At 36.3% G+C, this 25,599-nt stretch overlaps 2 protein-coding genes across 2 annotated transcripts; one reads left to right on the forward strand and one right to left on the reverse strand.

The window, feature by feature from the left end:
• Positions 1 to 19,999: 19,999 nt before the first annotated feature.
• On the reverse strand, positions 20,000 to 21,351 carry LOC108323303 (sucrose transport protein SUC4-like). The gene is made up of 2 exons (XM_052877848.1): positions 20,485 to 21,351; positions 20,000 to 20,057 (listed from the first exon to the last, which is right to left on the reverse strand). Exons 1-2 carry the CDS (start codon positions 21,007 to 21,009, stop codon positions 20,013 to 20,015), a joined length of 570 nt encoding a protein of 189 aa, XP_052733808.1. The 5' UTR covers positions 21,010 to 21,351; the 3' UTR covers positions 20,000 to 20,012.
• A 1,714-nt stretch (positions 21,352 to 23,065) lies between these two features.
• On the forward strand, positions 23,066 to 25,082 carry LOC128196533 (uncharacterized). Its single transcript, XM_052877840.1, has 5 exons — positions 23,066 to 23,549; positions 23,631 to 23,757; positions 23,869 to 24,147; positions 24,230 to 24,334; positions 24,418 to 25,082. The coding sequence occupies exons 1-5, from the start codon at positions 23,068 to 23,070 to the stop codon at positions 24,910 to 24,912; spliced, it is 1,488 nt and encodes a 495-aa protein (XP_052733800.1). The 5' UTR covers positions 23,066 to 23,067; the 3' UTR covers positions 24,913 to 25,082.
• The last annotated feature ends 517 nt before the right edge of the window (positions 25,083 to 25,599 follow it).

Consider the following 25,599-nt stretch of genomic DNA (forward strand, 5'->3'; position numbering starts at 1 on the left):
TGTAGATTTGATCTTACATGTACTTGTAGGTGGTGCTGAACTTAGATGAAACACTGTTATGTGCATATAAGACATGAAGTTTTCCAGCTGCTTTATGAACTCAAGCCATCCAAGGGGTTTGAATTCGTTTGAGCTATATATATATATATATATATATATATATATATATATATATATATATATATATATATATATAATATTCATATTTACTAATGTTTTCTTTGGGACAATCGTTATGTTTATATGCCTAATACAGTGCATTGTTCTGATATGAAAAAGAAAAGGTTTTGAATTATTGTTTCTGAACATTTCACTTAGGTAATTAATGTTTTACTAACTAGCAGCCATTTTAGTTAAAAGCTAAGAAAGAATGAATTAATGTTTTTGAAAATGCACTTAGGTAATTAAGTTGCAATTTAAATTTGAAAACTGACTATAAATGTCTTAATTTTCGTATATCAGACCTGTCGTATGTGTGAGGAAAACTTGAAAACTGCAAAAAGGTTCTCTGATGGTTGTGTCCTCACAGATTACACTGGTACTTCATCTTCTCTCCATTTCCATCATAGATTACTTACTAATTTTAGAGCATCATTTGTACATATGTTTCTCTACAAAAGGTTTGTTGGGGTCAACACTGTTAGAACTCATTATCTCCCTCTTTCTTCCTTTGCATGCACCACTAGCAATAGCAGTTGATGCTAAAATTTCATTCTATTTTTTTTCATGTTGGATAAGGGTGTGATGCTTTTGTGATGCTAGCTTCAACAAACTGTGTGGAATCCAAGTGAGTCTAAGTCCGACATTGGATAGAAATGAGAAAGTAGAGTAGTATATAAAGGTGAAAGACCCATTAACCCATTGCCTTAAGGTTTTGGGTAAAGAGTGATGTCGATCCCTTATATAGTTTGCTCAGATGTTATTGGTGTTTGTGTAACCTATAGGGAACCTCCTCCTCGATAGATCCAACAGTGGTATTAGAGCCCATGGTTCAAGTCTAGTGACCAGGCTTAGTCGAGTACATCCCTCCATGATCAGGTGAAGAGATGCTCAATGTTGTGACCATGGTTTACTCGAGGATAAGAAAAAGACTTCCGTAGTAAGGGGAGGAAGGAGAACCATAGTCCTTTGTTTGAGAGAGGGTGTTGGGTACAAACAAAGTCCCACATCGGATCAAATAAGAGATGGACATGAGTTTATATACACATAAGATACCTCCATTGGTAAGAGGCCTTTTGGAGTGGTACCAAGAGCAAATACGTGAGGGCTTGGTCCAAAGCGGACAATATCTTACTAGTGTGGGGATATGTGTGTATATCGAACCTTCCCAACATTGAGGGGAACCTCCTCCTCGATAGACCTAATACAAACCACACATCTGAGAAGGATAATCCTATAAATCTTTCACTATTTGACACTGTGATCAAAGCCAAGGCTGCAGTTGACAGTGTAGCTGGCTTCCAGAATAAGGTTTCATGTTCAGACATTTTGGCAATGGCAACTAAGGATGTCATAGCTTTGGTAATTATATAAGCTATATCTTTTGCAATACAACTTCAAATCAAAATTCATAAATTGTATCACTTGTAAAGTAAGTTCAATCCTAGTATAGCATTTGTCTATACAATAGTTAACAATATTATATAAAGGTCACCAAATGTTTGCTTCACATGAACTACCCTAACTGATCTAGTTGCTCTGTCAAGTATTACAAGCAATTGGTGTTGTCTTAAGTTGTGAAAAATTTCAAGAATAAAGCTTTTGAAGATTACTTTAAATTTAATTTATGCCTTTTTTTGTTGCTTTTTAATATTGCAAGTGCATGAATCATCTGATATTTGGGTTGCTCTATTTGCATCAATGCTTGTTAAGTTTTTTATTGTAACCACTTATTAGTTATGAACCTGTATGTCAATCTCCAAATAATATCTTGGTAAGAATTATTATGAACTTTTGATACATTAACATGCTTCTTTTTTTCTTTTATAATGCTTAATCCAAACCCTTAATCCAAACCCTGTGTTAAGTTCATTTCTAATTCACATTCACTATATGAAGTTTTAATTTAAATTTTACAGGTTCTATCTATTCCCGTTATCTAAAATTATTTTACAACTTTTATTTCAATGTAAAAGACATATAAGATTTAAAGATTAAGAGTCTGGTTCACATATGTTTTAATTAGAAATTTTTTACATGGTTTATATTTAAACTTATATATCTAGATATACTCATTCTAATGGAGATATTGTACCTTTATTTGTTATTGTAATACTTTTATGAAAATGTTCTTCGAAGAAAATATTATATTTTTAAATCTTTATACATGTTTGAACGCAAATGTGAATTTAGAATGTCATTTAAAAATTAAAAAACAACAATATAATTTATTAAAAATATTATATTAATTTATTTTTAAAGTTTGAGAAATAATATATATTAAATTTAAGAAATGGATGAATTCTAATTCTTTATTTAAGTTTTAAAGCAATAAATATATTTAACCTTTTATAATACCTTTTGTAATAATATCATGGTTTAATACCCAATTTTGTCTTAGGTGGGTTGTCAAATCTTAATTTAGTCCCTCGTTACAAAAGTGTTTGAAATGGGTCCTTAGTTGTAAATTGTTGAGTTAAATTAGTCCCTTCCGTTAAATATAACCAAACGGAGTTAATGGGATAATGATGTGACAGTAGTTAGTGGTTACATGTGAAAATATAATTGTGTATGTGCTTAAGTGTTGGCTAATTATAGAAGAAAGAGTTTTATTAAGAAATTGGGTTTTTTTAAAATCAATTTCTCCATTCTGAGTCTAGATAACAACTTATATTCAACCATCACCATAACCATCTTGCCACTCACAGCTACTACCAACACCTTTTCACCATCTTCACCTCCATCGAATGTCCATTCCCATCCTTCTTATCATACTTTTCTCCTATTTCCCCTGCTTTCAACAAAAAACACCAAAAACAAACTAACAATCCCAACCCCCATTCGTTCATTATCATCATTCCCCCAACCTATATTCTCCTTCACCGTTCACCGCCATCATAACTCATCATCTTCTCCCCTCCATTCTGTCTAGCACTTGAAAAAAATAGAGAAAAAAAAAATCAATCACTCATTGAGGACAGTTGCAAGCTCAGTGGAGGTGTGGGCGGCGACTAGGGGCTTAGTCTCCAATAGCAGCGGTGCCATAAAGAGAGAAACCCCAACCAAGAGTTTGGCCTTGCATTCATGACCGATGATGAACCCAAAAGCCGCGGACCACGATGGCGTCTCTATCACTCCTGGTGAGCATTGCGGAGTTGAAAAGGAGGAGAGAAACCCTAACGTTTGGAAGAAAAGAAAAGGGGACTCTGACAACGGAGAATGGTGGGAGGAACGACGGTGAGGGTGCAATGCGGAGAGGCGAAAGTACTTCTCTCGCAAGCGTAGAGAGGCGGGAGAGGAGAGGTTGGCGCGGTGGTCGGTGGTGACTCTAGCGACGATCGGTGTCGTCAGCGATAGTTTTGGCCGGCCAGTGGGATGCGCAGCGATGTTGGGCTAATGGAAGGCAGGGCTACCACGGTTGGGAGTGAAGAAGAGACTCTAAACTTTGTCCCAGGAGAGAAAAAAGAAGAAAGACTAGTTTCTAATCTAAAGGAGCTTTGGGCCTATACACCAAAATCCTTTCTTCTCTAATTAACCAACATGTAAGCACGTACACAATTATATTTTCACACGTAACCACTAACTACTGCCACATCATCTTCTCATTAACTTCGTTTGGTTATATTTGACGGAAGGGACTAATTTGACTCATAAATTTACAAGGACCCATTTCAAACACTTTTCTAACGAGGGACTAAATTGAAATTTGTCAACCAAATTGGGGACAAAATTGGGTATTAAACCTAATATCATATAAGAAAAAACTTACACAGCCCTTCTATACCTAGCTTATTATTCACTTTTATGAGTTATCTATTAAACTTTCAAATCTATATTCACGTTTTAATGTGATTATTCTTTTAACTTGCATATATCACATGGGACTACATAGAACTTTCATATAGCACATGACACACATGACACACAAGGAACTACGCATAACTACTCCTTATATGTAGTCAATTTTATTTCAAATATCTATTAAGAAATTATTGAAACTTTCTATTTCCGTACGTTTCCTATCATGTCCCACTCTTCCTTGACATGCAAATTAATTCCATGTTTTCTACTTCTTTCCGCTCGCAGAACAAGCTTATGGAGAATCACACCAATACAATTTCTATATAAGTCTAAAATGAGCTTAAAATTATATGTGTCCACTAAACAAAGGTGTTGGCTTTAACCTAAGTTACTTGTCTCATCCTACCATTTGTCTCTTGGTCACTGCCTCAATATGTATATAGAAATAATAATAATATTTTTGGTTTAGAATCAAACAAAAGAATTTAATAACAATGTAAACAATTGTTTAGCACTTTTCCTTTTGTTGCTAATTGTTTTTAAGATTGCAATTGTACTTATTTACATACTTCTGTATAGGAGGCCTCCAACAACATTTAAATCACATTCTGGTAGATTGGGTTACCTGTACATCAATCTTGGTTTCATTCGTCTTATGTAAAATATTATGAATTTTAATAAATTAATCTTAATGTTCTTCTATGTTTTGACTATTTAATAGAGTCTATCAAGTTTATGTATGACCATCCAATTACATTTATTTTTGTGTAGTGATAGTGGTAAACTTTATGTATGACCATCCAATTGCATTTATTTTCGTGTAGTGATAGTGGTAAACTGTAATGATAGAAGAAAGTTTAATCTTCAAATAAATACTTTAAGTACATCACATTTGAATAAAAGTATACTAACAAACATGTTTTAGTCCACATTATTAATGTCTAGTGAATATAAGAAAATAGATAGTTTGGGCAACTTGTTCAGACGTTGTCTTTTTATGATGAAAGTAAAAAGACATTTAATAGATTAAAGCAGAAGAATTTTATACTGGTTCGCTCCAACTAAGCTGCATCCATTCTCTCCCAAGAACTCTTGAGAGGTTCCCTTTATCCTTTTAAAATATTCATGTGAGTTTAACTCACTTCTGATTGTGCAATATTGTTCATCACTCCAAGTATCCCTAGACTTCTATCTAGTTGAGTTTTACCCACTACTATTTGTACAGTATTATTTACCACACCTGGTATTCCTAGACTTCTATCTAGTTGAGTTTAACCACTCTTGGATGGGTATCCCTAGATAATCCTAGTAGCTCATTGATATACTGCCTAATTGAGTTTCACCAACTCCTGATTCCCTTAAACAATGCATCTAGTCTGAGCATTCTAAACCACTCCTAGTTTCCAAGTTCTCTAGGCACTTCTCGCATCTGAGTATTCTAGCCACTCTTTGTACCTAAATATTCTAGCCACCCTTGGCACCTGAAAATATTTGGTCACTCCTGACACTTGAGTATTGTAGTCACACCTGATATCCTAGACAATTATGGTATCTACCTAATACACTATCAGAAGTGACTAGAATACTTCGGTGAAAGGAGTTTTAGAGTTTAATTCACAAACCATTTATAACTTTTTTTTATTAATAATTGACTATTTTATATACTTAACAAATTTTAGTTTATTATCCAACTTATATAATAACTAATGAAGTCATCAATGAGCAAACATTTGTGTTAAGTGGAAGAAACAATACGTCTATGCACGAAACTAATCGCAGAAGAGAACTCAATGGTGCTTCAAATGATGTCTATGCACGAAACTAATCGGTTAAAATGAAAAGAATTCAAGTTTGTTCCTCCAACCAACATACGTCTAATGGGTCTCTTAAAATATCTTAGCACTCATTTTTTTTTTAATTTGAACACCAATAGACGTTTTTTCTTTCACCAGCATGTTAGCATAAAGCTGAAGAGCAGAAATTTTGATGATGTCTCAAAGTCAAGTCTCAAGTGCTCTTATTGCAGAAAGATCTTCATGAAGACTTGTTTTTATATTAAAGCTTTTGTAATTTAGTAGATTTATGTATAGGATGTGGTTTATATTTGATTCTATGTATTGTTTCCCTTAGGTTGCGTTAAAATTTATTTTTGAATCAGAAAACCTCATTTTATACTCAAGATAATTGATTATCAATTTATAATAATCGATTATCAGTAATCAATTATGACTTGCCATAATTGATTATAATCAACAATTATGAGAATTTTTAAGCAAGTTTTTTTTACCGTTGTGCATTCATTATAATTAATTACCATAATTGGATAATTGATTATCACACATTAATTAGTTGACAACAGATTTTTGGAGGTATCCTTGAGTGAGATCTCTATAAATCAAATTGGGACTGTCATTCTAAAATATGATATAAGTGTATTTCGAAAAATCTTATCTGCAGTGTGCGGTGATAAATGTTTTAGGGTTTGTTGAACCCTTGTGTTGTGGCTTTCAGAACTTGGTGTGTTGGCATAGAGCGAGAACTTTCACAGGGAGTATGATTGAGTGTTGTTGTTGTTGCTGAGTTAAAAGCCTATCATCCTTCGTGAAGCTTCAGAGGAGGTGTTCATCCCTTGTGGGTTATAGGGTAAGTGACTTTCATCTCTTGGGGTAACAAGAGAGGTGGTTTCTAAACTTTTACAAATTGTTTCTTTGTGATTGTAATTTGAAATTGTTTTGTGAGTAGTGAACTGTTTATCTTGATTTGAGATAAGCAACTGGATGTAGGATTGGTAAGATCCGAACCAGGATAAAATTATCTGTGCAAATTTCTCTCAACCTTGCTCTTGTTATTCATTTATATTATTTGATTGGTAAGTTTAATTGAGTAGAAATTAAAAGCCACACCTTCGTATTAAAAACCCTCTTAGTTTGTTATTCCACACTAACCATTCCGCTGCAACCGCTCTGACACAACAGACTTCAAAAAGGTAATTAACGTTTGTTCCTCTGACCAACAGACGTCTAATGGGTCTCTTAAAATATCTTAACGCTTAATTTTTATGTATTCTAACACTAAAAAAGATGTCTGTTCTTTGACGACCAGACTTAAAAAAATGCAATTAATGTCTGTTCCTCTAACCAACATACGTCTAATGGTTCTCTTAAAATATCTTCGCACTCAATTTTTTATGAATCTGAACACCAATGGATGTCTGTTTTGTCACCAACAGACTTCAAAAAGGTAATTAAAGTTTGTTCCTCTAACTAACAGACGTCCAATAGGTCTCTTAAAATATCTTGGCGCTCATTTTTTTTTTAATTTGAACACTAATAGATGTTTGTTCTTTCACCAACAGACTTCATAAAGGCAATTAACACTTGTTCCTCTAACCAACAGACGTCTAATAGGTCTCTTAAAATATCTTCACGCTTAATTTTTTTATGAATTTGAACATTAAAAGACGTTTGTTCTTTGACCAATAAACTTCAAAAATGCAATTAACGTTTTGATGGAATCTTGCCTAGGATTGGAACTCGCAGGTAGCAACTCCAAACAGCATGCAATGATGGTGCAGCAGAATGAATGAAGATGAATGGTGTTTTTGTGTGATTTTAATGGAAGGAGTGTGTGTAGAGACCTCTCAGCTCAGAATTCCTTCCTACTATGGAAGGAAGCTAGAGGAAAGGGTAGAGAAAGTGAAGACAAAGAGTGACTCATAAGCATTTAGGGCTAGAAATAAATTCTACAACATTTCACTAAAGCTCATAAGTGAGTAAATACAAAGAGATGGCTCTCTTATTTATAGGGAAAGATGAGCCATCCTTCTGGCCCAAATTCCCTCCCAAATTAAAATTAAAATCGTGCAATAGGCGCCTGTTAATCCCTTGGCAAGTGTAACCGAATCGTATCAAGTAATAAACCTAGTAAGACCAAGTATCGTTCTCCCAAAGGACTCACGGCCTAAACAGTTATGTGAGTTTAGTTCACCATACAAGAAAGTTTCTAAGGATTTACATTGATTCCCCAACAACAAAATAAGTTTAGTTCACCATATTCATGCTAAAACTAGATGAAATACAATGGAAAAGTGAAGGATAGAACCCTAGAAAGTTGAGAAAGGAGCCTTAGCATCCAAAATCCTCCTCTAAGGGGTGAAAGAGTGCGTTTTTGCTTCGTCCCAACAAAAAATGACTGACCTAGGTTAACTAAAACCTTATATAATATTCTAAAAAGTACAGAAAATTAGGCCCAAGCCCAGAAAAGTGCCGCGCATCGGTAAATACCGCTTAGGGGTAGTAGCGCATGATCAATTCTTCCCCTCAGCGCCATTTCTCTCTTTAGCGGTGCCAACGGGTCTTTGAGAGTACCGCTCAGCGCAAATTACCGCTGAGCGGTACTTGCGATTTCTCTTCTTTTGCACTTTTTGTGTTCTTTTCTGATTCCATCTCTATCCCACTTCACTTCTTTCATCAATTTCATCTCAAAACCTGCAAAAACAAGGAAATCAAGCATAAAACCTGTCTAACTCTGTTATTTCCAACAATTCAACAAAATCATGAGTTCAAGCTAATTTCTAAGTCATAAAGGTTGTAATTGAAGTCAATTTTAAGTATAACAATAACAATTTTTCAACTTTTATCACAACCCCAAACTTAGAACTTTGTTTGTCCTCAAGAAAAAAAGATTTAACTCAATCTTCCACCAATCCATACAATGGTTTACCAAATTCAAAAATCCTTCTTTAAAGACAAGTAAATACTCAATTTAGCTCATCACCAAGACTTCAATCAAGATGTGCACATGCTTTTATTGTTCACTCAAACACATAATATCCAACAAATGCTATTTGCATGAATGATCGATCAACTATTAAAAAATTTTCTTATGTGTTCATGGAATCTATCCTCACTAGATAAAGTGTTTCACTCAAACACACAAGTGTATAGGAGATATTCACTCATTCACTTTACTATCACAATGTCACATGAATCAATTTTGCCTTTCATTTAACCACAATAAAAAACACTTACAAGAAAGCATCATCACAAAGACTTTTCAATGGCTTATAATGTGGCTGGGCTAACAATAACAATTGGTTTTTCGGGATCACAAAACCCTTGAGTTAAGAGAATCATCTAAACGCAACCATTCTTAATTATTCCCAACTTTCTTTTACATTGAGCTTTTCTTTTCTTTTTCTTTCGCTTTACACATGTTTAACTTTTGGCTCAATGCTTTTTATTTTCCCTTTCTATTTTCCAACAACCTCAAACTTGCACCTTTATCAATACCACAGAATATTTTCAACTTAACTCAAGGTAAAGCTTTTCAAAAAGGGTTTTCAAATCATGTTCAAGGCTAAAGGTTCAAAGGATAGAACATGTAGTGTTCTCTTTTGATTGGGTTACAATCATTCATTTGGTTGACAAAAGGGATACCAACAAATGGCCTTGATCATATGATGCAAACAAACAAGTGATTCAATCATAGAAAACCTGGGCAAAGTCATTCATGCTTTCAGAGTGATAACATTCAACAACAACTTTGGGGCTCAAAATCTCACATATAAGCTCATTCACATTCCACATACACATCCTGCTTAGCATCATAATCACAATCACAACATCATGCATTTGTTCACATAGCTCGTGAAGCACTTGTATAAACATATAATGTGCACAATCTCAACATCAATCAAAATCCAAGCATCATCAAGCAATACTCATCATGCAATAAGTCATAAGCAAACCATCATAACAGATAAAGATCAAATTGAGTACATCATCCCTATTCTAAAAATAGAAGCAAATAAGTTCAATATTAGAAAACCAAAGATAGAAAAGATCCTGCTCTAGTGCTGATAGCATTAATCAGTAGATGTTATCTTAGCTCTTCATCAGCTTGTGCTGTCATGTGTATCTTCCTCCTCTTCATTATCTTCAACATCTTCAAATGTGTCATCATCATCATTATCTTCATCTTCCTCCATAGTTGAAGCTTCAGCTGCTCCAACTTTGCTGCCCTGGATTTACTCCTCTGGCAATTCCACGTCACTATGGAACTCATCCATAGTCCACTTGTGTGTTGGGGATGTATCATATAACCCAATAATCATCTCAGCAGTTGCCACTTGTCCTCTGTGAATGGACTGCATTTGTGCACCTATAAGAGACATGTACATGTCTCTCATCTGGAATGGCTCTACCTCATAAGTCTCTGCAGATGCCTGACTCTGTGTTGGTCTTCTTTCTCTACGAGGACGTTGTGGTGGAACTGGCTAAGCTGCCTCCTCTCCTCCACAATACTACCTATAATAAGCCTCATCAATGGATTTCCTCGGCCTATCAAATGGTGGAGTAGAAGTATCCACCCCAGCTATCTTGCACAAGTGTGTAATCAAGGAAGGATGCCCTAAAGGTGCCTTGTTGTTCATCGCGTTGGCACACATTTGTATTTCATTGGCAATCGCTTGGCCAATGTTAATGCTCATATTTCTAAGCACACAGTAGAGGAGAAGTTCCCTGCTGAGAGTGATGTCTGAAACATGCGAACATGACTGAATGTTGGCATGGGAAAATGCCATCCAATACTTAGCAAAAGGAGTCAAATCTGTCCTCCTGATATTCACCACTGCACCATTTCTATTCCTCTGGAAGTGTCCTCCAAGTACGCATAGAACACTCTCCACATCATTAAAAATCAATGCCTTCCTTCATACAGAGAGCAAACTAGCATTGCTCTCCAACCCATTCAGTACCCAAAAAGCTGTTGATAGAGTTAGGATCATGCCTAATAGCGTGGCCTCTAACATAGCTTAGGTAATCCTCAACCGGATAATCACTCAACCTTCTTGCATTGGTGTAAAATTCCTTTACCACAGCTATATTGGCTGGTGCAGGGTATGTAGCTAGCCTCCTCCAATTTCTTCCCATCAGTTGCTCCCCAAACTCAGGAGCAAAGTTAGGTATCATTCCAACTTTCCTCTCCATCACGAGTCTCCTATCTTGAACAATCCTAAAATGCTTCTCATGTTTGCGAGAAAAGAACCTACTAGAATGGGGTTGTTCTAGTTCCTTGTATTTCCTCTTGGAAACTGTAGTCTTCAATCTTTTGCCAGAAGAGGATGCCATCCCTACATCAAACACAAATTACAAAACCATAAGACATGTTGTTAATCATTAGTAAACCACAAACAACACCCCAAATCCATGCTAAACCACCGCTGAGGGTCACAAAAACTCCTCTGCGCAACCAGTGCACCAAGCCAGCAAGAAAAAGATGTTGCAAGCAACAAGGCACCCCCGGGACACCCCTCCTTGATCACCCATCTTTGTGAGATTACAAGTGTTGATGTGTCCAGGCCACCACTAGAGCATCGAAGAAAGGAGTTGGGCGCAACCTACTTTACACATTACTATGCAGGGGAGGAGTCAAGCCAACCAGTTCCACCACCACAGTAGCCTAGGGCACACAAGAAAGTACCACCACTAGCCCAGGAGCCAATTCATGAGGCCGCTCCTTTTCAGATGCGGGACATGTACCTGTCTCTACTAGATGCTAGAGTGGTTGCTATATATAGGGGCGAGCCGAAGCTGTTAAGGACACTAACGTCCACCTTTCCTGAGCGATAGTTCATCTCTTAGGAGGACTTTGCAGCTCGAGTGGTATGGCCCGGTGACCCAGCATAGGGGAGTGGTAGAGCTGAAGCAGCTAAAGCTTCAGCCTTGGATGAGGATGATGAGGATGAGGAAGATGAGGAAGAAGAGGACTCTCATGAAGATGAGTGATGAGTTGTACTTGGCATCTATTGATGGATGCCACCTTTGTTCTAGAACAACATTTCTGTTATGTTACTGTTTTTATTGCTTTGATTGTTAAACTTTATTTTGTTCTTTTTCATTGTTTTCCTTTTGATTGTAATATAGGTTTATTGTACTCAGCTTGAATGAATTACACTGCTTTGATACAACTGTATTTGTTTTGTGATAAGTATTACTTTGTGATGCTCTAGTGTATTGATTGATGTTGACATGATATATGATGTGCTGATATACAGATGATGGTTCATAGTGTATGAAACAGGTGCTTGAGGTAAAACTTGATTGAGATACTGAGCAGGGTGTTTTCTGAATTTTGGGACTTGAGAGTTTACCTGTGTGAGTTTTGGGCTTCAGAGTTGTTGTGAATAATTGCTATTACTTTGGAAGCATCAATGATTTTGCCCAAATTTTCTATGATTGAATTACTTGTTTGCAGGTTTCATATGATCAAGGTCATCTTTTATTGTCCCTTATTCTTTTAGCCTTCTGATGAGTCAATATTTTCTTGATTTCACTTAGCTTATTGTACCGAATTTAATCAGGGAATTGTGCTTGAACGTCTAGTATTTTTCCATTTTTGCTAATTGTGCTTAATTTAATCAGAAATTCTTATTTTAATTAATTTGAATTATCTAAGCTAATTATTTGCATTATTAATTGCAGGAAAAATTTTGCAAATACAATTTGCGACATTTGGAGGTTAAATGAAAAATGACAATTTAGTCCAAAGGTGGAGGTTTATTTTTTATGTGCAGCACAAGATTTTATTTTGGAAAATGCACTTGATTTTCCTTTAGAAGCAGCAACGCACATGGTCCAGCATGCCATGGCTTGCACCCATTTAATTCTTCATCCAACAATCCAACACGTGAAGAAAGAAGGAGCAGCCACTGAGAGGAAAAAAATGTGGAAAGCAGCACACGTCCAAGTGGTGTCTCAGCCCATGGGAATTAATTTTTTGGAGGTCCAGCAAGGCCTTCTTGGAAGCACAGCAGCAGCGAGCTGGTCCAGAAAAGAAGAGTGGCGTCCAGCAAAAATTGGAGAGGCACTCACGGTCCAATAGCTGACGCAACCAACCTTCACACGGACATCCACACGGGCTAGTAAGAATAAAGGGTTGATTAACGGAGAGCACAAGGAGGGCTGGTTCATTAGGGCTGCAACACGTGGAATTTGGGGATTTATCTTTCATTTAATGGAAGCACACAGCTCAGGGGAGTCCAGCACACGCTGCACTGATTTACTTTGGAAGCAGGCTGCACGGTGAAGAAGTGGTGCAGCACGGGATTCATTTTCTTCCTTTCTTTAGAAAAGCACACGGAGCATCCAGCAATGAGAAGATGGTCCAGCCGCCACCTAGGAGAGAGAGATATTTTTTCCATTTGAACACTTGGTCATGGAGAATGGAGGAAGAATATAGTGCGCGGATGAGGGAGCTGGAAAGGAGCTGCCACCGAGGAGGAGATGACATCTAGAATATAGGAGGTCATTTCATCCTTATATTTTGAAGTGTGGAGCCGCCACCCACGTTAGGACACACATATTTTTTTCATTGTGAAGAGCTCACGGTCTTGGTGGAGAACTATAGAGCACCTTTCAATTTGATTTTCATTTTAGATAATAAAATGGCCACTCATTACGCTGCTTTCATTTTGCAAGTGCTAGATTTATTAGGAATGTTTGTTTAAATTTTGATTGAATGAAAAGTGCATTTTAGTTTAGTTGGAGCGGTGACGTCCTCGCTTGGAAGATTCGTGATGTCGGTGTTGGAAGGAGGCGGGCATTTCACTTTGCTGGAAGGGAAAAACGAGGACTTTAATTGGAGGAAGCAGCACGGTGTTGGGATTCATTTTTGGAGCCAATTATTTCCGTTATTCCAGGAGAGATGCACTTGGTCTAGTTGATAACAGTTGAAAAACTGTTATTTTTATACTTAAAATTGATTTCAATTACAATCTTTATGACTTAGAAATTAGCTTGAACTCATGATTTTGTTGAACTTTTGGAAATAATAGAGTTGGATAGGTTTTATGTTTGATTTCCTTGTTTTTGCAGGTTTTTAGATGAAATTGATTAAAGAAGTGAAAAGGGATAGAGATGGAATCAGAGAAGGACAAGAAAAGTACAAAAGAGGAGAAAACACAAGTACCGCTCAACGCCAAAAACCGCTGAACGGCACTCTCAAGAACCGTTGACACCGCTGAGGAGAGAAAAGCCGCTGAGGGAAAGAAGTGTCACGCTTTACTACCGCTGAGCGGTACTTTTCTGGGCTTGGGCCTACTTTTCTGTATTTTTTAGAATATTATATAAGCTTTAGGACGTTCTAGGGTTTGTATCTTTGGCTGGGACGAAGCAGAAACACACTCTTTCACCCCTTGGAGGAGGATTTTGGATGCTAAGGCTCCTTTTTCAACTTTCTAGGGTTCTATCCTTCACTTTTCCATTGTATTTCATCTAGTTTCACCATGAATATGGTGAACTAAACTTATTTTATTGTTGGGGAATCAATGTAAATCCTTAGAAACTCTCTTGTATGGAATTTGTTCTTCAAGATCATTTTTATGATACATGCTTTCTTTCATTAATAGTTAGGATTTTTCCTCTTTGCTCAAACCATGCATTTTTTAACTCATTCGATGTCATGATTATTGGTTTTGTCGATATGGGAACGTACGGGGAAATCTAGATCTGGGAATCTCTCCCAACAGTATATTACAAACCTCGACACAGGAGTATGATGGTTGGTTGCCTTTAAGCTTCTGTTCACTATAATGCATGATTAATTGCTAGGAAGACAAAACATTGTAAACTAGTGATTATGATTAGGCTTTCTTCGTCGAGGAATCGAGTTTAAAGTAATTTAGAAAGTGGCATTAACATTAATGAAAAGAATGATGAGTTCCTGAATACAAGAGAGTGGAAAGGATGAAATTGATAAACCCCAACAACATACTCATCCATATATTTCAATTCACGTGTTTTGTTTCTTCTTGCCCATTGATCATCACATGCATACATATTTACTTTTCAGTCTTTTGCATTTGAAACTTACAATAATTTGTGCTCAAGTTTTAATTAATCAATAAATCACATAACTGTGTAGGCCGTGAGTCTCTTGGGAAACGATATTTGGTCTTACCAGGATTATTACTTGATACGATTCGGTTACACTTGCCGAGGGGTAAACACACGTCCAGCCAACAAGCGTTGATTTCAGCTTGGTGCACTCACAGTTCTTTGGATTTTGGGTGAAAAGGTGTCACGGCCTGGCTGGAATCTTCATGGCTATTCTTCCAGGAAAATGCATTTTATTTTTTAGCAGTGTCATTGCCACATTAAGCGTTGCAGATTTGTCGTTTATTTTGCTTTAGGTCTCTTTATATTGTGTTGGTGCTTGAATCGGTGGTGATTTTATTTTACAATTTCCAAGCTTTATTCCAATTTGCATTTAATTTGTTAGTTTAACATTGCAATTTAAGAGCATTGATGCGTTTTGTCATTTATTTCTTGCATGTTAATTAGTTCACTCATCTTGCTTTAGGACCATTCAATTTACTGTTTTCATGTTGTCTATTCTGTTCGGCTTCTTTATCTTCCTGCATTTCCAATTTCCTCACTTTTAGAGACCGTTTGGTCTCAATGTAGAACCGTTCGGTCATCTGTAGGACCGTTTGGTCTTCATGCTTTGTTCATTTATTTCAATGTTTTCAATTATGTTTGGTTGTATTTAATTTAGTTTAATTCTCTTTGCAAAAACACTTTCAATCCCCCCCCCACTACGTGTTTGACCTAAGTCACGAACCATATTTGGTCCTTGAGAGACGACCTAGGAGTCACTTCCTAGCACTATACTGCATTTTTAATGCACATCAAATTTGTATGGGCCGCGACAGCCGCATCACCTTCACATAAATTTTTTCCCATTAAAAAGAGAAAAAATTGTTCTAACCTTTGAACCTTGAACCTTATGCATATTTTGAAAACCCTTTTTGAAAATCTTTACCTGGAGTTAAGTTGAGAGCATTTGATGAGGTATTGATAAAGGTTCAAGTTTGGGGTTACTGGGAAAATTGAAAAGAAAAAGCATTGAGCTAAGCAGTAAGTACTTGAAAAGCAAAAGCAAAAGAAAAAGAAAAGAAAAGAAAAGCTCAATGCAAGGGAAAGCTGGAAAAAGAAAGTGAATTTGTGCTTGAATAATGAAATCATAAATTTCTCCCTTAACTCGAGGATTTTTGCTGACCAGAAAAACCAATTTCCTTCTTAGCCTAACCAAGTTATAAGCCATGAAAGCCCTTGTGATGAAAACATGCTTGTGAGTATGTTTTATTGTGGCTAAATAAAAGGAAAAGTTAATTTGTGTGACATTGTGATAGCAGAGTGAAAAAGACACCAACACCTCACTATACACCTTTGAGCTAAGTGATACACTTTTGAGTGCTTGAGTGATACAATTTTGAGTGCTTGAGTGAAACACTTTCCTTAGTGAGGAGTAGTTCTTTGAATTTTTAATTACATCTTTGCTTGGTTGATTGATCATTTTTAAGGATAGCATATGTTGAAGTATGTGAGCATCACATTGATTTTGATTGAATTACGACATCTCAACATCTTAACTGACATCCTTATGCTGAGTTGATAAAAGTGATTTCTTGTCTTAGAAGAAAAAGGTTTTGAAAAAGGTTGAGTCATTGTAGTGATTGTTCTGAAAAACTGAGTTACAATCTGTTTTGCTTGAGGATAAACAAAGTTCTAAGTTTGGGGTTGTGATAACGGTTGAAAATACTGTTATTTGTGATGTAATTTTGATACTAAATGCACCCTTTTCTGTTGACAAACTTGCTTTGAATCATCTTTTTCTGTTAAGTTGTGTGAATAAGAGAGTTGATGTTTAATTTGATGAATTTATGACTAAATTCCCTTGTTTTGGCAGGAAATGAGATAATACAGAAAGCAAAGATGAAGTGCCAATAAGATGGAGCTCACAATAGCCTGGAAAAGGACCAGAAGGGAGCACTGTACGAAGCTTGGGTGCCCTTTTGGAGGCTTAGGTGCAGAAGAGTGTCGCTCACCGCCCGGGCGCCCCTTTTAGGCACTTGAGCAGCAGAAGCATGAAGCTTGGGCGTCCTTTCTTAGGCATAAGCGTTAGGAACCACCGCTCACCGCTTGGGCACCCTAAATCATGCTATTGAATAAGTTAAACAAAGCAAGCATTGTAATAGATGAATTACTCTAACAATTATTGAAAAAGCATGTGTTATTAAGGATGAATTCAAATACATGAGAGTTCAAAAGGTTACATCATCCCCCAACGACAAATAGAGTTTAGTTCACCATAGACATGGTGAGACTAGATGAATAATGGAAAAGCATGAGATAGAAAAACCCTAAAAGTAGAGGATGGAGGCTCCCACATCCAAATCTGCCTTCAAAGAGTGAAAGAGTGTGTTGTTGTGCTGCTCTAGCGAGGGATACATAACCTAGAACGCTTGAGTCCTTAAAAGAGAGCGAAGACAGAACAAAAAGAAAGCCCAAGCTTGAGTCGCTGGCGCTTAAGTACCCCACTTAGGGCGCTCGGGCGGTGAGCGGTGGTTTTCCCCGCTCAAGCCTCCAAAAAGGGTGCCCAAGCTTCAAGCACTCCTCCCTTCTGGTGCTTTTGCAGGCCTTTCTCAGCTCCATCTCCATGGCACTTCATCCCTACTTTCCATATTATCTCATTTTCTATCGAAACAAGGGGAATTAGTCATAAAATCATCAAATTCAACCTCAACTCTCTTATTCACACAACTTATAAGTAAAACATGATTCCAAAAAGGTTTCTAAGCAGAAAAGGGTGCATTTAGTATCAAATATATATGACAAATAACAGTATTTTCAACTTTTATCAGGCTTATTCGCCGAGGGATCGGGTTTAAGTGATTTAGTGAGTAACGTTAACATTAATGCACAAAGAAGAATGCTTACATACATGAGAGAGAACTTGGTGAAATCCAACCCAAACAACATACTCATCTCATATTAAACAACATCCGTTCATCATTGTGCTACTCTACTATTGATCAAACTGCATTCATATTTAATTTTTTGTCTTTGCATTTGAAACCAATAATCTCATTTTCTTTAAGTATTAATTAATCGAGTTATCACATGACTGTCTAGAGCTGAGATTCTCTTGGGACACGATACTTGGTCTTATCATTTTATATTGCTTGTGTGATTCGGTACACTTGCCGATCCATCAACAATAAGCCCTCCGTTTGCATAACTGACGAACTCCATTATGTCTCCCTCTCCAATTCTAATTAGAAACTTTCTCTATAGTGCTACAACTGATGGCAACCCCTTTAGGGACTTTCCATCCAAAGAAGTATCAACTTCACTCTATGACCAAGAAAGGAAAGTTGAATAACGACTTAATCTTTTCTTTCTAAGTCTTAGCATGTTCCATTTAACTAATTACATTGTTTTGTAGGACAAATAAAGGTTGGAAGGATCCTAGGAAATTGCCAAGCAAAGGAGAACGAAGGAAGCAATGAAGAGTGCACTCAATGCCATTCGCTGAACGCACATGAATGTCACATAGCGACAGCAGATCAGCTTTGGACACTACAAGAAATAATGAAATTACATACGGACAATTATATACGGATTCATATCCGTATATAAATGAGACATTATGTACGGAATTTATGTACGGATACCAGAAAAAGCTTTATATACGGATATTATATATGGATATTTACATACGGAATTTTCCGTATATACATTTCGTATATAAAGTTTGCGCGTGGTGGCGGGAAAATTATCCAAGGATACATCCGTATATAACCCGTAGTATCCGTATGCAGTTAGAACGAAGTTGTTAACTGCGGATATTATATACGGATGTGGGAAATTATTTTTTTTAAATTTTTTTTTTCTGATTAATTGGATGCTGAGCTGCATATCACACTCTGAAGAAGTGTTTTCCCCTCTTTCTCGAACCCTAACTCTGTTCTGGAACTCTAGAACTCTTGTTCTCTCTCGAACTCTCTTTCCCCTCTTCATCAATCCTTCATCAACCATTCATTCACCTCTCCTCTCGAACATTCAGTCAGCTCTCGTGTCGAGCCTTCGTCTGAAACCTTGAGTCACGTCCCCTCTGGATCGTCTCTTCTCTGCAGTTGTAAATCATTCTTCTCTGGAGCCCTAACTCTGGTAAGTGATTCTTCTTTTCGTTCATGTTTATGGTAATCTGTAATGGTTAGAAATCTTTAAAATTGAAACCTAATCTGTGTTGATTTGATTTTCATTGCCCCATTTTTGGTTCGTCTGGGAAGACGTAGTTGGATTTTGACGAGGCATCGATTGAGGCTGCTGTGTTGCGGTATAAGCTGAGACGTAGAACTTGGTGCTGCGAAGGCCGAAGGAACCACAAAAAGGTGTTTTTAATTTCCTCTCTTGTAATGGAAATTAGCTTTTATAAATGTGATTCTTGCTTCTGCTACTACTGCTCTATTATGGATTCAAACTCGACTCACTTAGCAAGCAATCCCTTGTGGCACTCTGATTATTTAATGTGATCACTCAGTGATGGAAATTCAATGCACAATCATGTTTTACATCCAAAGGCTAAACACATAGAACAGTTGTCAGTTATTAGTTAGAAGTAAACAGCTGACAGCTGTAGTTTGTTCAAATGAATAACGTAATGTAATGTAGTGCTCTTCTGTCTTTATAACCATGTGTTCTGCAACAGAGGTTCACTGACTTTTATAATAATACTCTATAATGGTAAACTGATTTACAAATTCAACCACATTTCTTAATTTCTCTTTGTTGATTGTCTCGGTTTGATTTTTTTTTTGTTAGAAATCTCACATTGCCTAAATATATAGCCAAATTATAGGATACATATGAATGCAAATTTCACTTTACAAATTAATTTTGTGAAGTTGAGTTAGATTTTAAGTAGAAAGATTCTTCTTCACAAAATCTACTGGGAATGCTAAACAAGCAATTGCAAAGAACTTCCTTTGGTTCTCAACCTCCCACCTCACCCCATCCAACAAAAGAAACAAGAAATAGGGGATAATTCGAAAAGTAATACCTGTGGGAACACTATTGCAAGATTTAGGACCCCATTGACAATCCTGGAATTACTAACAGTTAATATAAGTAGCCATAAAATACAATAATATACTCACAAGAAAGAATAAGCTATCAACCCTGCTCACCTTGGCCAAGCCCCAATGACTAAATATGTGTGGAAACTAAGGCATATGGAACGTTGTAAGTGATCTGAAATAATTGATCCATGAAGCCAGATTAACTTACACAGAACTCTCAAATAATATATTGGCAAAATCATGCACAATTAATGGGGTAATGTCCAAATTTTAAATTTTGACATGTCTTGATTCTCGAGATAGAAAATGCCAGTTTGTGTTAAAAACTGCTGCCAAGCTTGAGTCAAGACACTATAGGAGACATAATAGTACTGTTTATGTTAAGGTACATAGGAGAACAGAAGGCAGTTTGAGCTAAAGAGATCATGCAGACAAAATCAAATGAACTAAGATACTTTATATGATGAGTCACTGAAACCATGCAAAAAGACAGAATTTGAGTTTTTGTTTTAAGGAACATGGGAGACAGAAAGGGTGCCTTCAATATTGGCAGAAAAAGAACAAACAAAATGCTTTTAGCAAGAAATAGAGCAACTTACTGCAAGTGGAAACCCAAGAACGGTAAAGATTGTCAATGCAGCAATCACAATGCCAGTTGGTGGTAGTTCTTTGCCTATATAGCCAATTCTATTTGCCAGATAGGTTACAATAAGCATTGCAATAAAGCAGACAGCCATCAAGATATTTGAGATTCCCCACACAAACCCAGCCCCCCGCTTCCTGCATAACCTCTCCATGAGTACAGACGTTATTCCAAGAACAACTGAATTAAGCAATAAGCCTATTGCCCCCATTCTAACTCCAGTATCATAATTAGGGCCTTCATTTGGTTCACCACCATAAATCTCTCGGCCCATCCAATCAGTATCAAAAAGGAGAAATGGAAACCACCCAATCCAAGTTAAGGCAGTAGCGGACAGTATTGTCCATACTGGGGTTGAAAAATATGTGACTGTCCCGAATAGCTCCCACAGAAAAGCTTCTCCAGCAGCACCCGATTCCCCTGTTGCTGCTTCAACAGGTTGTGCCCCACTATAACTCAGAGGTACTTCATGAGCTGCCATGATGCTTATATAAGTGGTGACAGCGATGAAACCAATGTCAAGATAGAAAGCGGACTTGAGATTTGCACAACTAAGTAAGTTATTGTACAAATTTCAGAATTGAAGACAACAATGAGGAGCCCCATAAGGGTGATTATAAATCCTGTATGTGAAGGCAAAGAAGTTGTAGAAGAAGGCTCAAGCTTCAGCCTAGAAAGCCTTTTTTCTTTGCCACATGGTGTTGGTGGCTTGCACATGTTGGATTCTTTTAACTATGTTGGTGAGAGTTCTGAGGATCTGCTGTTAGATGTGCCTTCTAACAGTTCTTTTCCGCAGGCAGAGCTCCTGCTCCCAACTTTAAGCTATGGTGCTAAGGTCTGCACCACTAGTAGGTCAGTACACTCAACTGTTACTCATCATCCTTAATAGGGTCCAAATATTTGCATCTGAAACACCAAAATTCCAAATGATTTTCACAACCTTTTTATACCAGTAGGTTTAAATCTCAACTCTTCAAACTTCCATCTAAATAATAAACCGTATATATGCATGAGACAACTATGGTTGGATTAGATGACAAAGAACTGCAGAGTTATTGTCTTTAGTATTTTCAAAGAACCACGTCACGTTGGAACAAATTATCATTAATAGCAACGATAAACATGTTTTGAAGATTATTTATTGTGAGTCTCTTGTAACTATTTCTTTTAGTGGTTTTGATCTCTTTGTACTCTTTTCATGGGATTAGAAACCAAGCAATATAAGTTTCTCACCTACGTTTCCAATGGCCTTTATTGGTGTCTAAATTATAACCATTCATTTTTGTCATCTTTGGTGTTACTCTAAAATGTCTTTGAATGTGATCATTATATGTTATATCTTATTCTGTGCGGTAATGAGAATGAGTCTTCAATTTGGGTTATAAAGTGTTTGATGAAAAAACATCATCTTACTCATTTTGCTTATAAGTTCTTACTCATTTTGCTTATAAGAAAAGTTCTTACTCATTTTGCAGCAAAAGCCCACATCATGGTTCATATTTTGCTATTAGCAAAGGCAAAACTGGTGTGTTTATTTACTAAGTAAACTCTAATTGATTTTTTGTTGTTGAATCCGTAATGTGGTGCTGATGAGTAGGATACAATTGTCACACTATGAACGAAGAATAGTCGTTGGCGTCATGCATTTTCACTTACCGATTACTTCGCAATAAGTATCGGAAATTGTTGATATTTTCGACTTTTACATTGTGTTTGGACAATAATATTTAAAATTTTAGAGAAGTTAGGTAAGTGGAGGAGACAAGGGTTAGGTAAATGTGGTTGACTACCCTCCCTGGTGACTAATGATGCTACTTGTTATGTCTGGATCCCCCCTTTCCCTCTATTATGATTACTTGCGACAATAGAATTTCCCACATCATTGGAGAAACTTCTAGTTATCCAGTTGATGTTGAAACCCGACCCAACTTTATTATCCACTGGTCCCTTCCCTTTATAGACTATAAAAATTAATTGATGATTAATACTTGTTTTTATATTATATCAACTTATCATTTCATACTTTAACTAAACATAATTACATTTCACTATATCACTTTCTTAATTATAAATAAAGAAAACTATAAAATTATAAGTAATTAACATTTAACATTTTATTTGGTGAACAATATAGGTAAGTAATCCACATATCCTAATCAGAGTGACTTTTTTTAACCTGTCATAAAGAGTTTATAGATAATGAGGAAGGTTTGAATATAGTGACGGGCAATAAGTCAATTCATTTAAATATTTAACAATGCATGAGAAAGATATATAGTGATACATCCAACACTTGAATATGACATTACAGTTAAAACTTTGACATCAAATATATATATGTATGTATGTATACACCTTGAACATATTAAAACATCCCCTTCACTTATTATGGTTGGACTCATTAAGGAATAATGCTGTTGAAAAATGGTTGAGTCTGTTTATCTTTCTTCTAATATATATATATATATATATATTGCATTTATCTCTGATTGTACTATTTCTAAATTTTCTTTTCTTCTATTGTATAAAAATATATATTATGTTCAAGAATATGGCATCAGGTCCTTCTGGCCCTCCTATTCCACCTTCAGGAAATTCTGATAAGGGCAAGGGGAAGAAAACTTACGTAGTGAAGTTGATGACACGTTTCAATAATGAAATTGGTTCAACCAGTCAACCAACTACACCTACCTCTACCTCTACTGGTAGATCTGTTCCACCTCCATTAGTTGTTCCTGCCTTCACTCCCACTCCACATCAAGTTCCTACATCTTCACCTACCTCTATTGGTACATCTCTTCCACCTCCAATACAAGTGACTGGCTTGACACCCACTCCATACCAAGTGCCTCCTTATCTTCAGGCTTCACTCTCTCCCAATGTTGGTTCTAACCCATCAACTCCCAGAAATATTGCAACATCACCTGGTATAGAGGATGCAGATCCACATTCTAGTTCAGCCGCCAATAACATGGAAGCATGTTCCAATAGTCGTCCAATGATTACACCCGTTGGAGGAGGGTAAGAAAAAAAATAACTCAATTAATATATACACAATTCATTGTTGTATTATTGTAATGTTTGAGTTTAATTTTGTTTTAGGTTTTATCCTACAAAAACTGCATCCAAGGCAATCACAGCCACCATCAAGGAACAGTTTGATGAGCCATGGCTAACATGGGGTGCAATCCCTAAGTCAACCAGAGATGTCTTCTTCGAACGTTTTAAGGTAAACACTTTTCATTCCTAATCCTGTTACAAGTCAATAGTTGGTGTCCTGCATTTAATTTATACTTTGAACTTGTTTACTTATCCAAACCTATTATTTCTAATATAACAGAGAAGGGTTTCATGGAAGCCTGAAGATGAGGAAAAGGTCAAAAAAAATTATCACACCAAGGTATCTCATAGACTCTCAGAGATGTATAAAAAAGCTAGAACTCTAGGAAAAAGACCTGATTGGCTGGGGGACGATACTTGGAATGCTCTTTTGGAAAAGTGGAACATGCCACTTTATAGACAAAAGTGTGAAACGGCAAAGAAGAATCGGACATCTGAAAAGGGTGGTTGTTTGCACACTGGAGGATCTATAAGCGTGCATGAGCATGCTATTCGTTTGGTATATAACTTGTACATTTTTTTTGTTATATTTGTAATCATAAACTTTACAAATATTTATTAACAACTCCTTTTGTTTGCAGTCACAAGAGCTTGGTCGGTCTGTGCATGTTGATGAAATATTTCAGCAGACACATATTCGTCAATCAACAGGAGATTTTGTGGACGAAAGGTCTAGGCGGACCCATGTAAGTTTGTACTAACTCTATCACATTATAAATTTTCGGTTTTTAAACCTCATGTGTAATGATAATATTTATTCATTTAACAGGAACAATTTGTTGCAAAATTTTCTCAAATTAGATCTGAGACTGCATCTGTTGGTGTCTCAACATCTTCTCCTCTAGACCCTGCGGAGGAGGAAAGATTGAGAAACCGATGTTGGTTAGAGGCTGCTGGTGGAAAATACAAGGGACGCGTATATGGCATTGGAAATGTCACTTCCCAAGATGACTGTGTTGATAGTTACATCCAACAAACACAGGCATCTTCTACTGCTCAACCTCAAAATTCAAAAGAAATTCTTAACCTGAAATCGCAGTTACAACAATATGGTCAGCAGCTTCAAAATCTTGAAGTCTTTATTGGCGTCCTCCTGCCATTCCTTCCGCCTTCAGCCGCCGCGGCTGCACAACAATTTTTAAACCTTCAAAATCCTCAAGTTCAAAATGACGTACCCAATGTAGTCCAACCAGAACAGCAACCTCCAGAACAACAACCACCAGATGAACAACCACAAGATGGAAATGATTACATGCATTATTAGGCATTTTATAGAACTTATTTCCATTACTGTTGAACTTATTTAGAACAACAACTACAATCTGTTGATGAACTTACCAAATGTTGCAGTTATATTCATGTAAACAATATTTATGTATTCATATACAATGTTTCCTTTGTGGATTAAGTGTATCTGAAAACCTTATTAAATTTATATGTCAATGTGTAATGTATAGTATAATGTCCAGGTTTGTTTATAACAATGCTGAATGTTCACTATAATGTTCAGGTCTGCTTGTATATTGTGCATGGGGAATTGCTATATACAGGATATTTATTTAGCTCTTGTTAGAACATTATATACAGATATATCCGTATATAAGTTATATACAGATATATCTGTATATAAGTTATATACGGATATATCCGTATATAAGTTATATACGGATAAATCCGTATATAACGTATATACGGAAATTATATACGGATATATCCGTATATAATTTTCGTATATAAATTATATACGGATTTATCCGTATATAACTTATATATGGATATATCCGTATATAATTTCCGTATATAAGTTATATACGGATTTATCCGTATATAAATTTAGCTACGACGGTATTATATACAGATTTTTGCCCGTATGTAATCCGTATATAAAGACGTATTATATACGGATTTTGGGTCTTATATACGGATTTTTGCTGTATGTAATACACTTTTT

This window comes from Vigna angularis, chromosome 5 (assembly GCF_016808095.1).
Source record: "Vigna angularis cultivar LongXiaoDou No.4 chromosome 5, ASM1680809v1, whole genome shotgun sequence".
In the NCBI taxonomy this organism is placed as follows: Eukaryota; Viridiplantae; Streptophyta; class Magnoliopsida; order Fabales; family Fabaceae; genus Vigna; species Vigna angularis.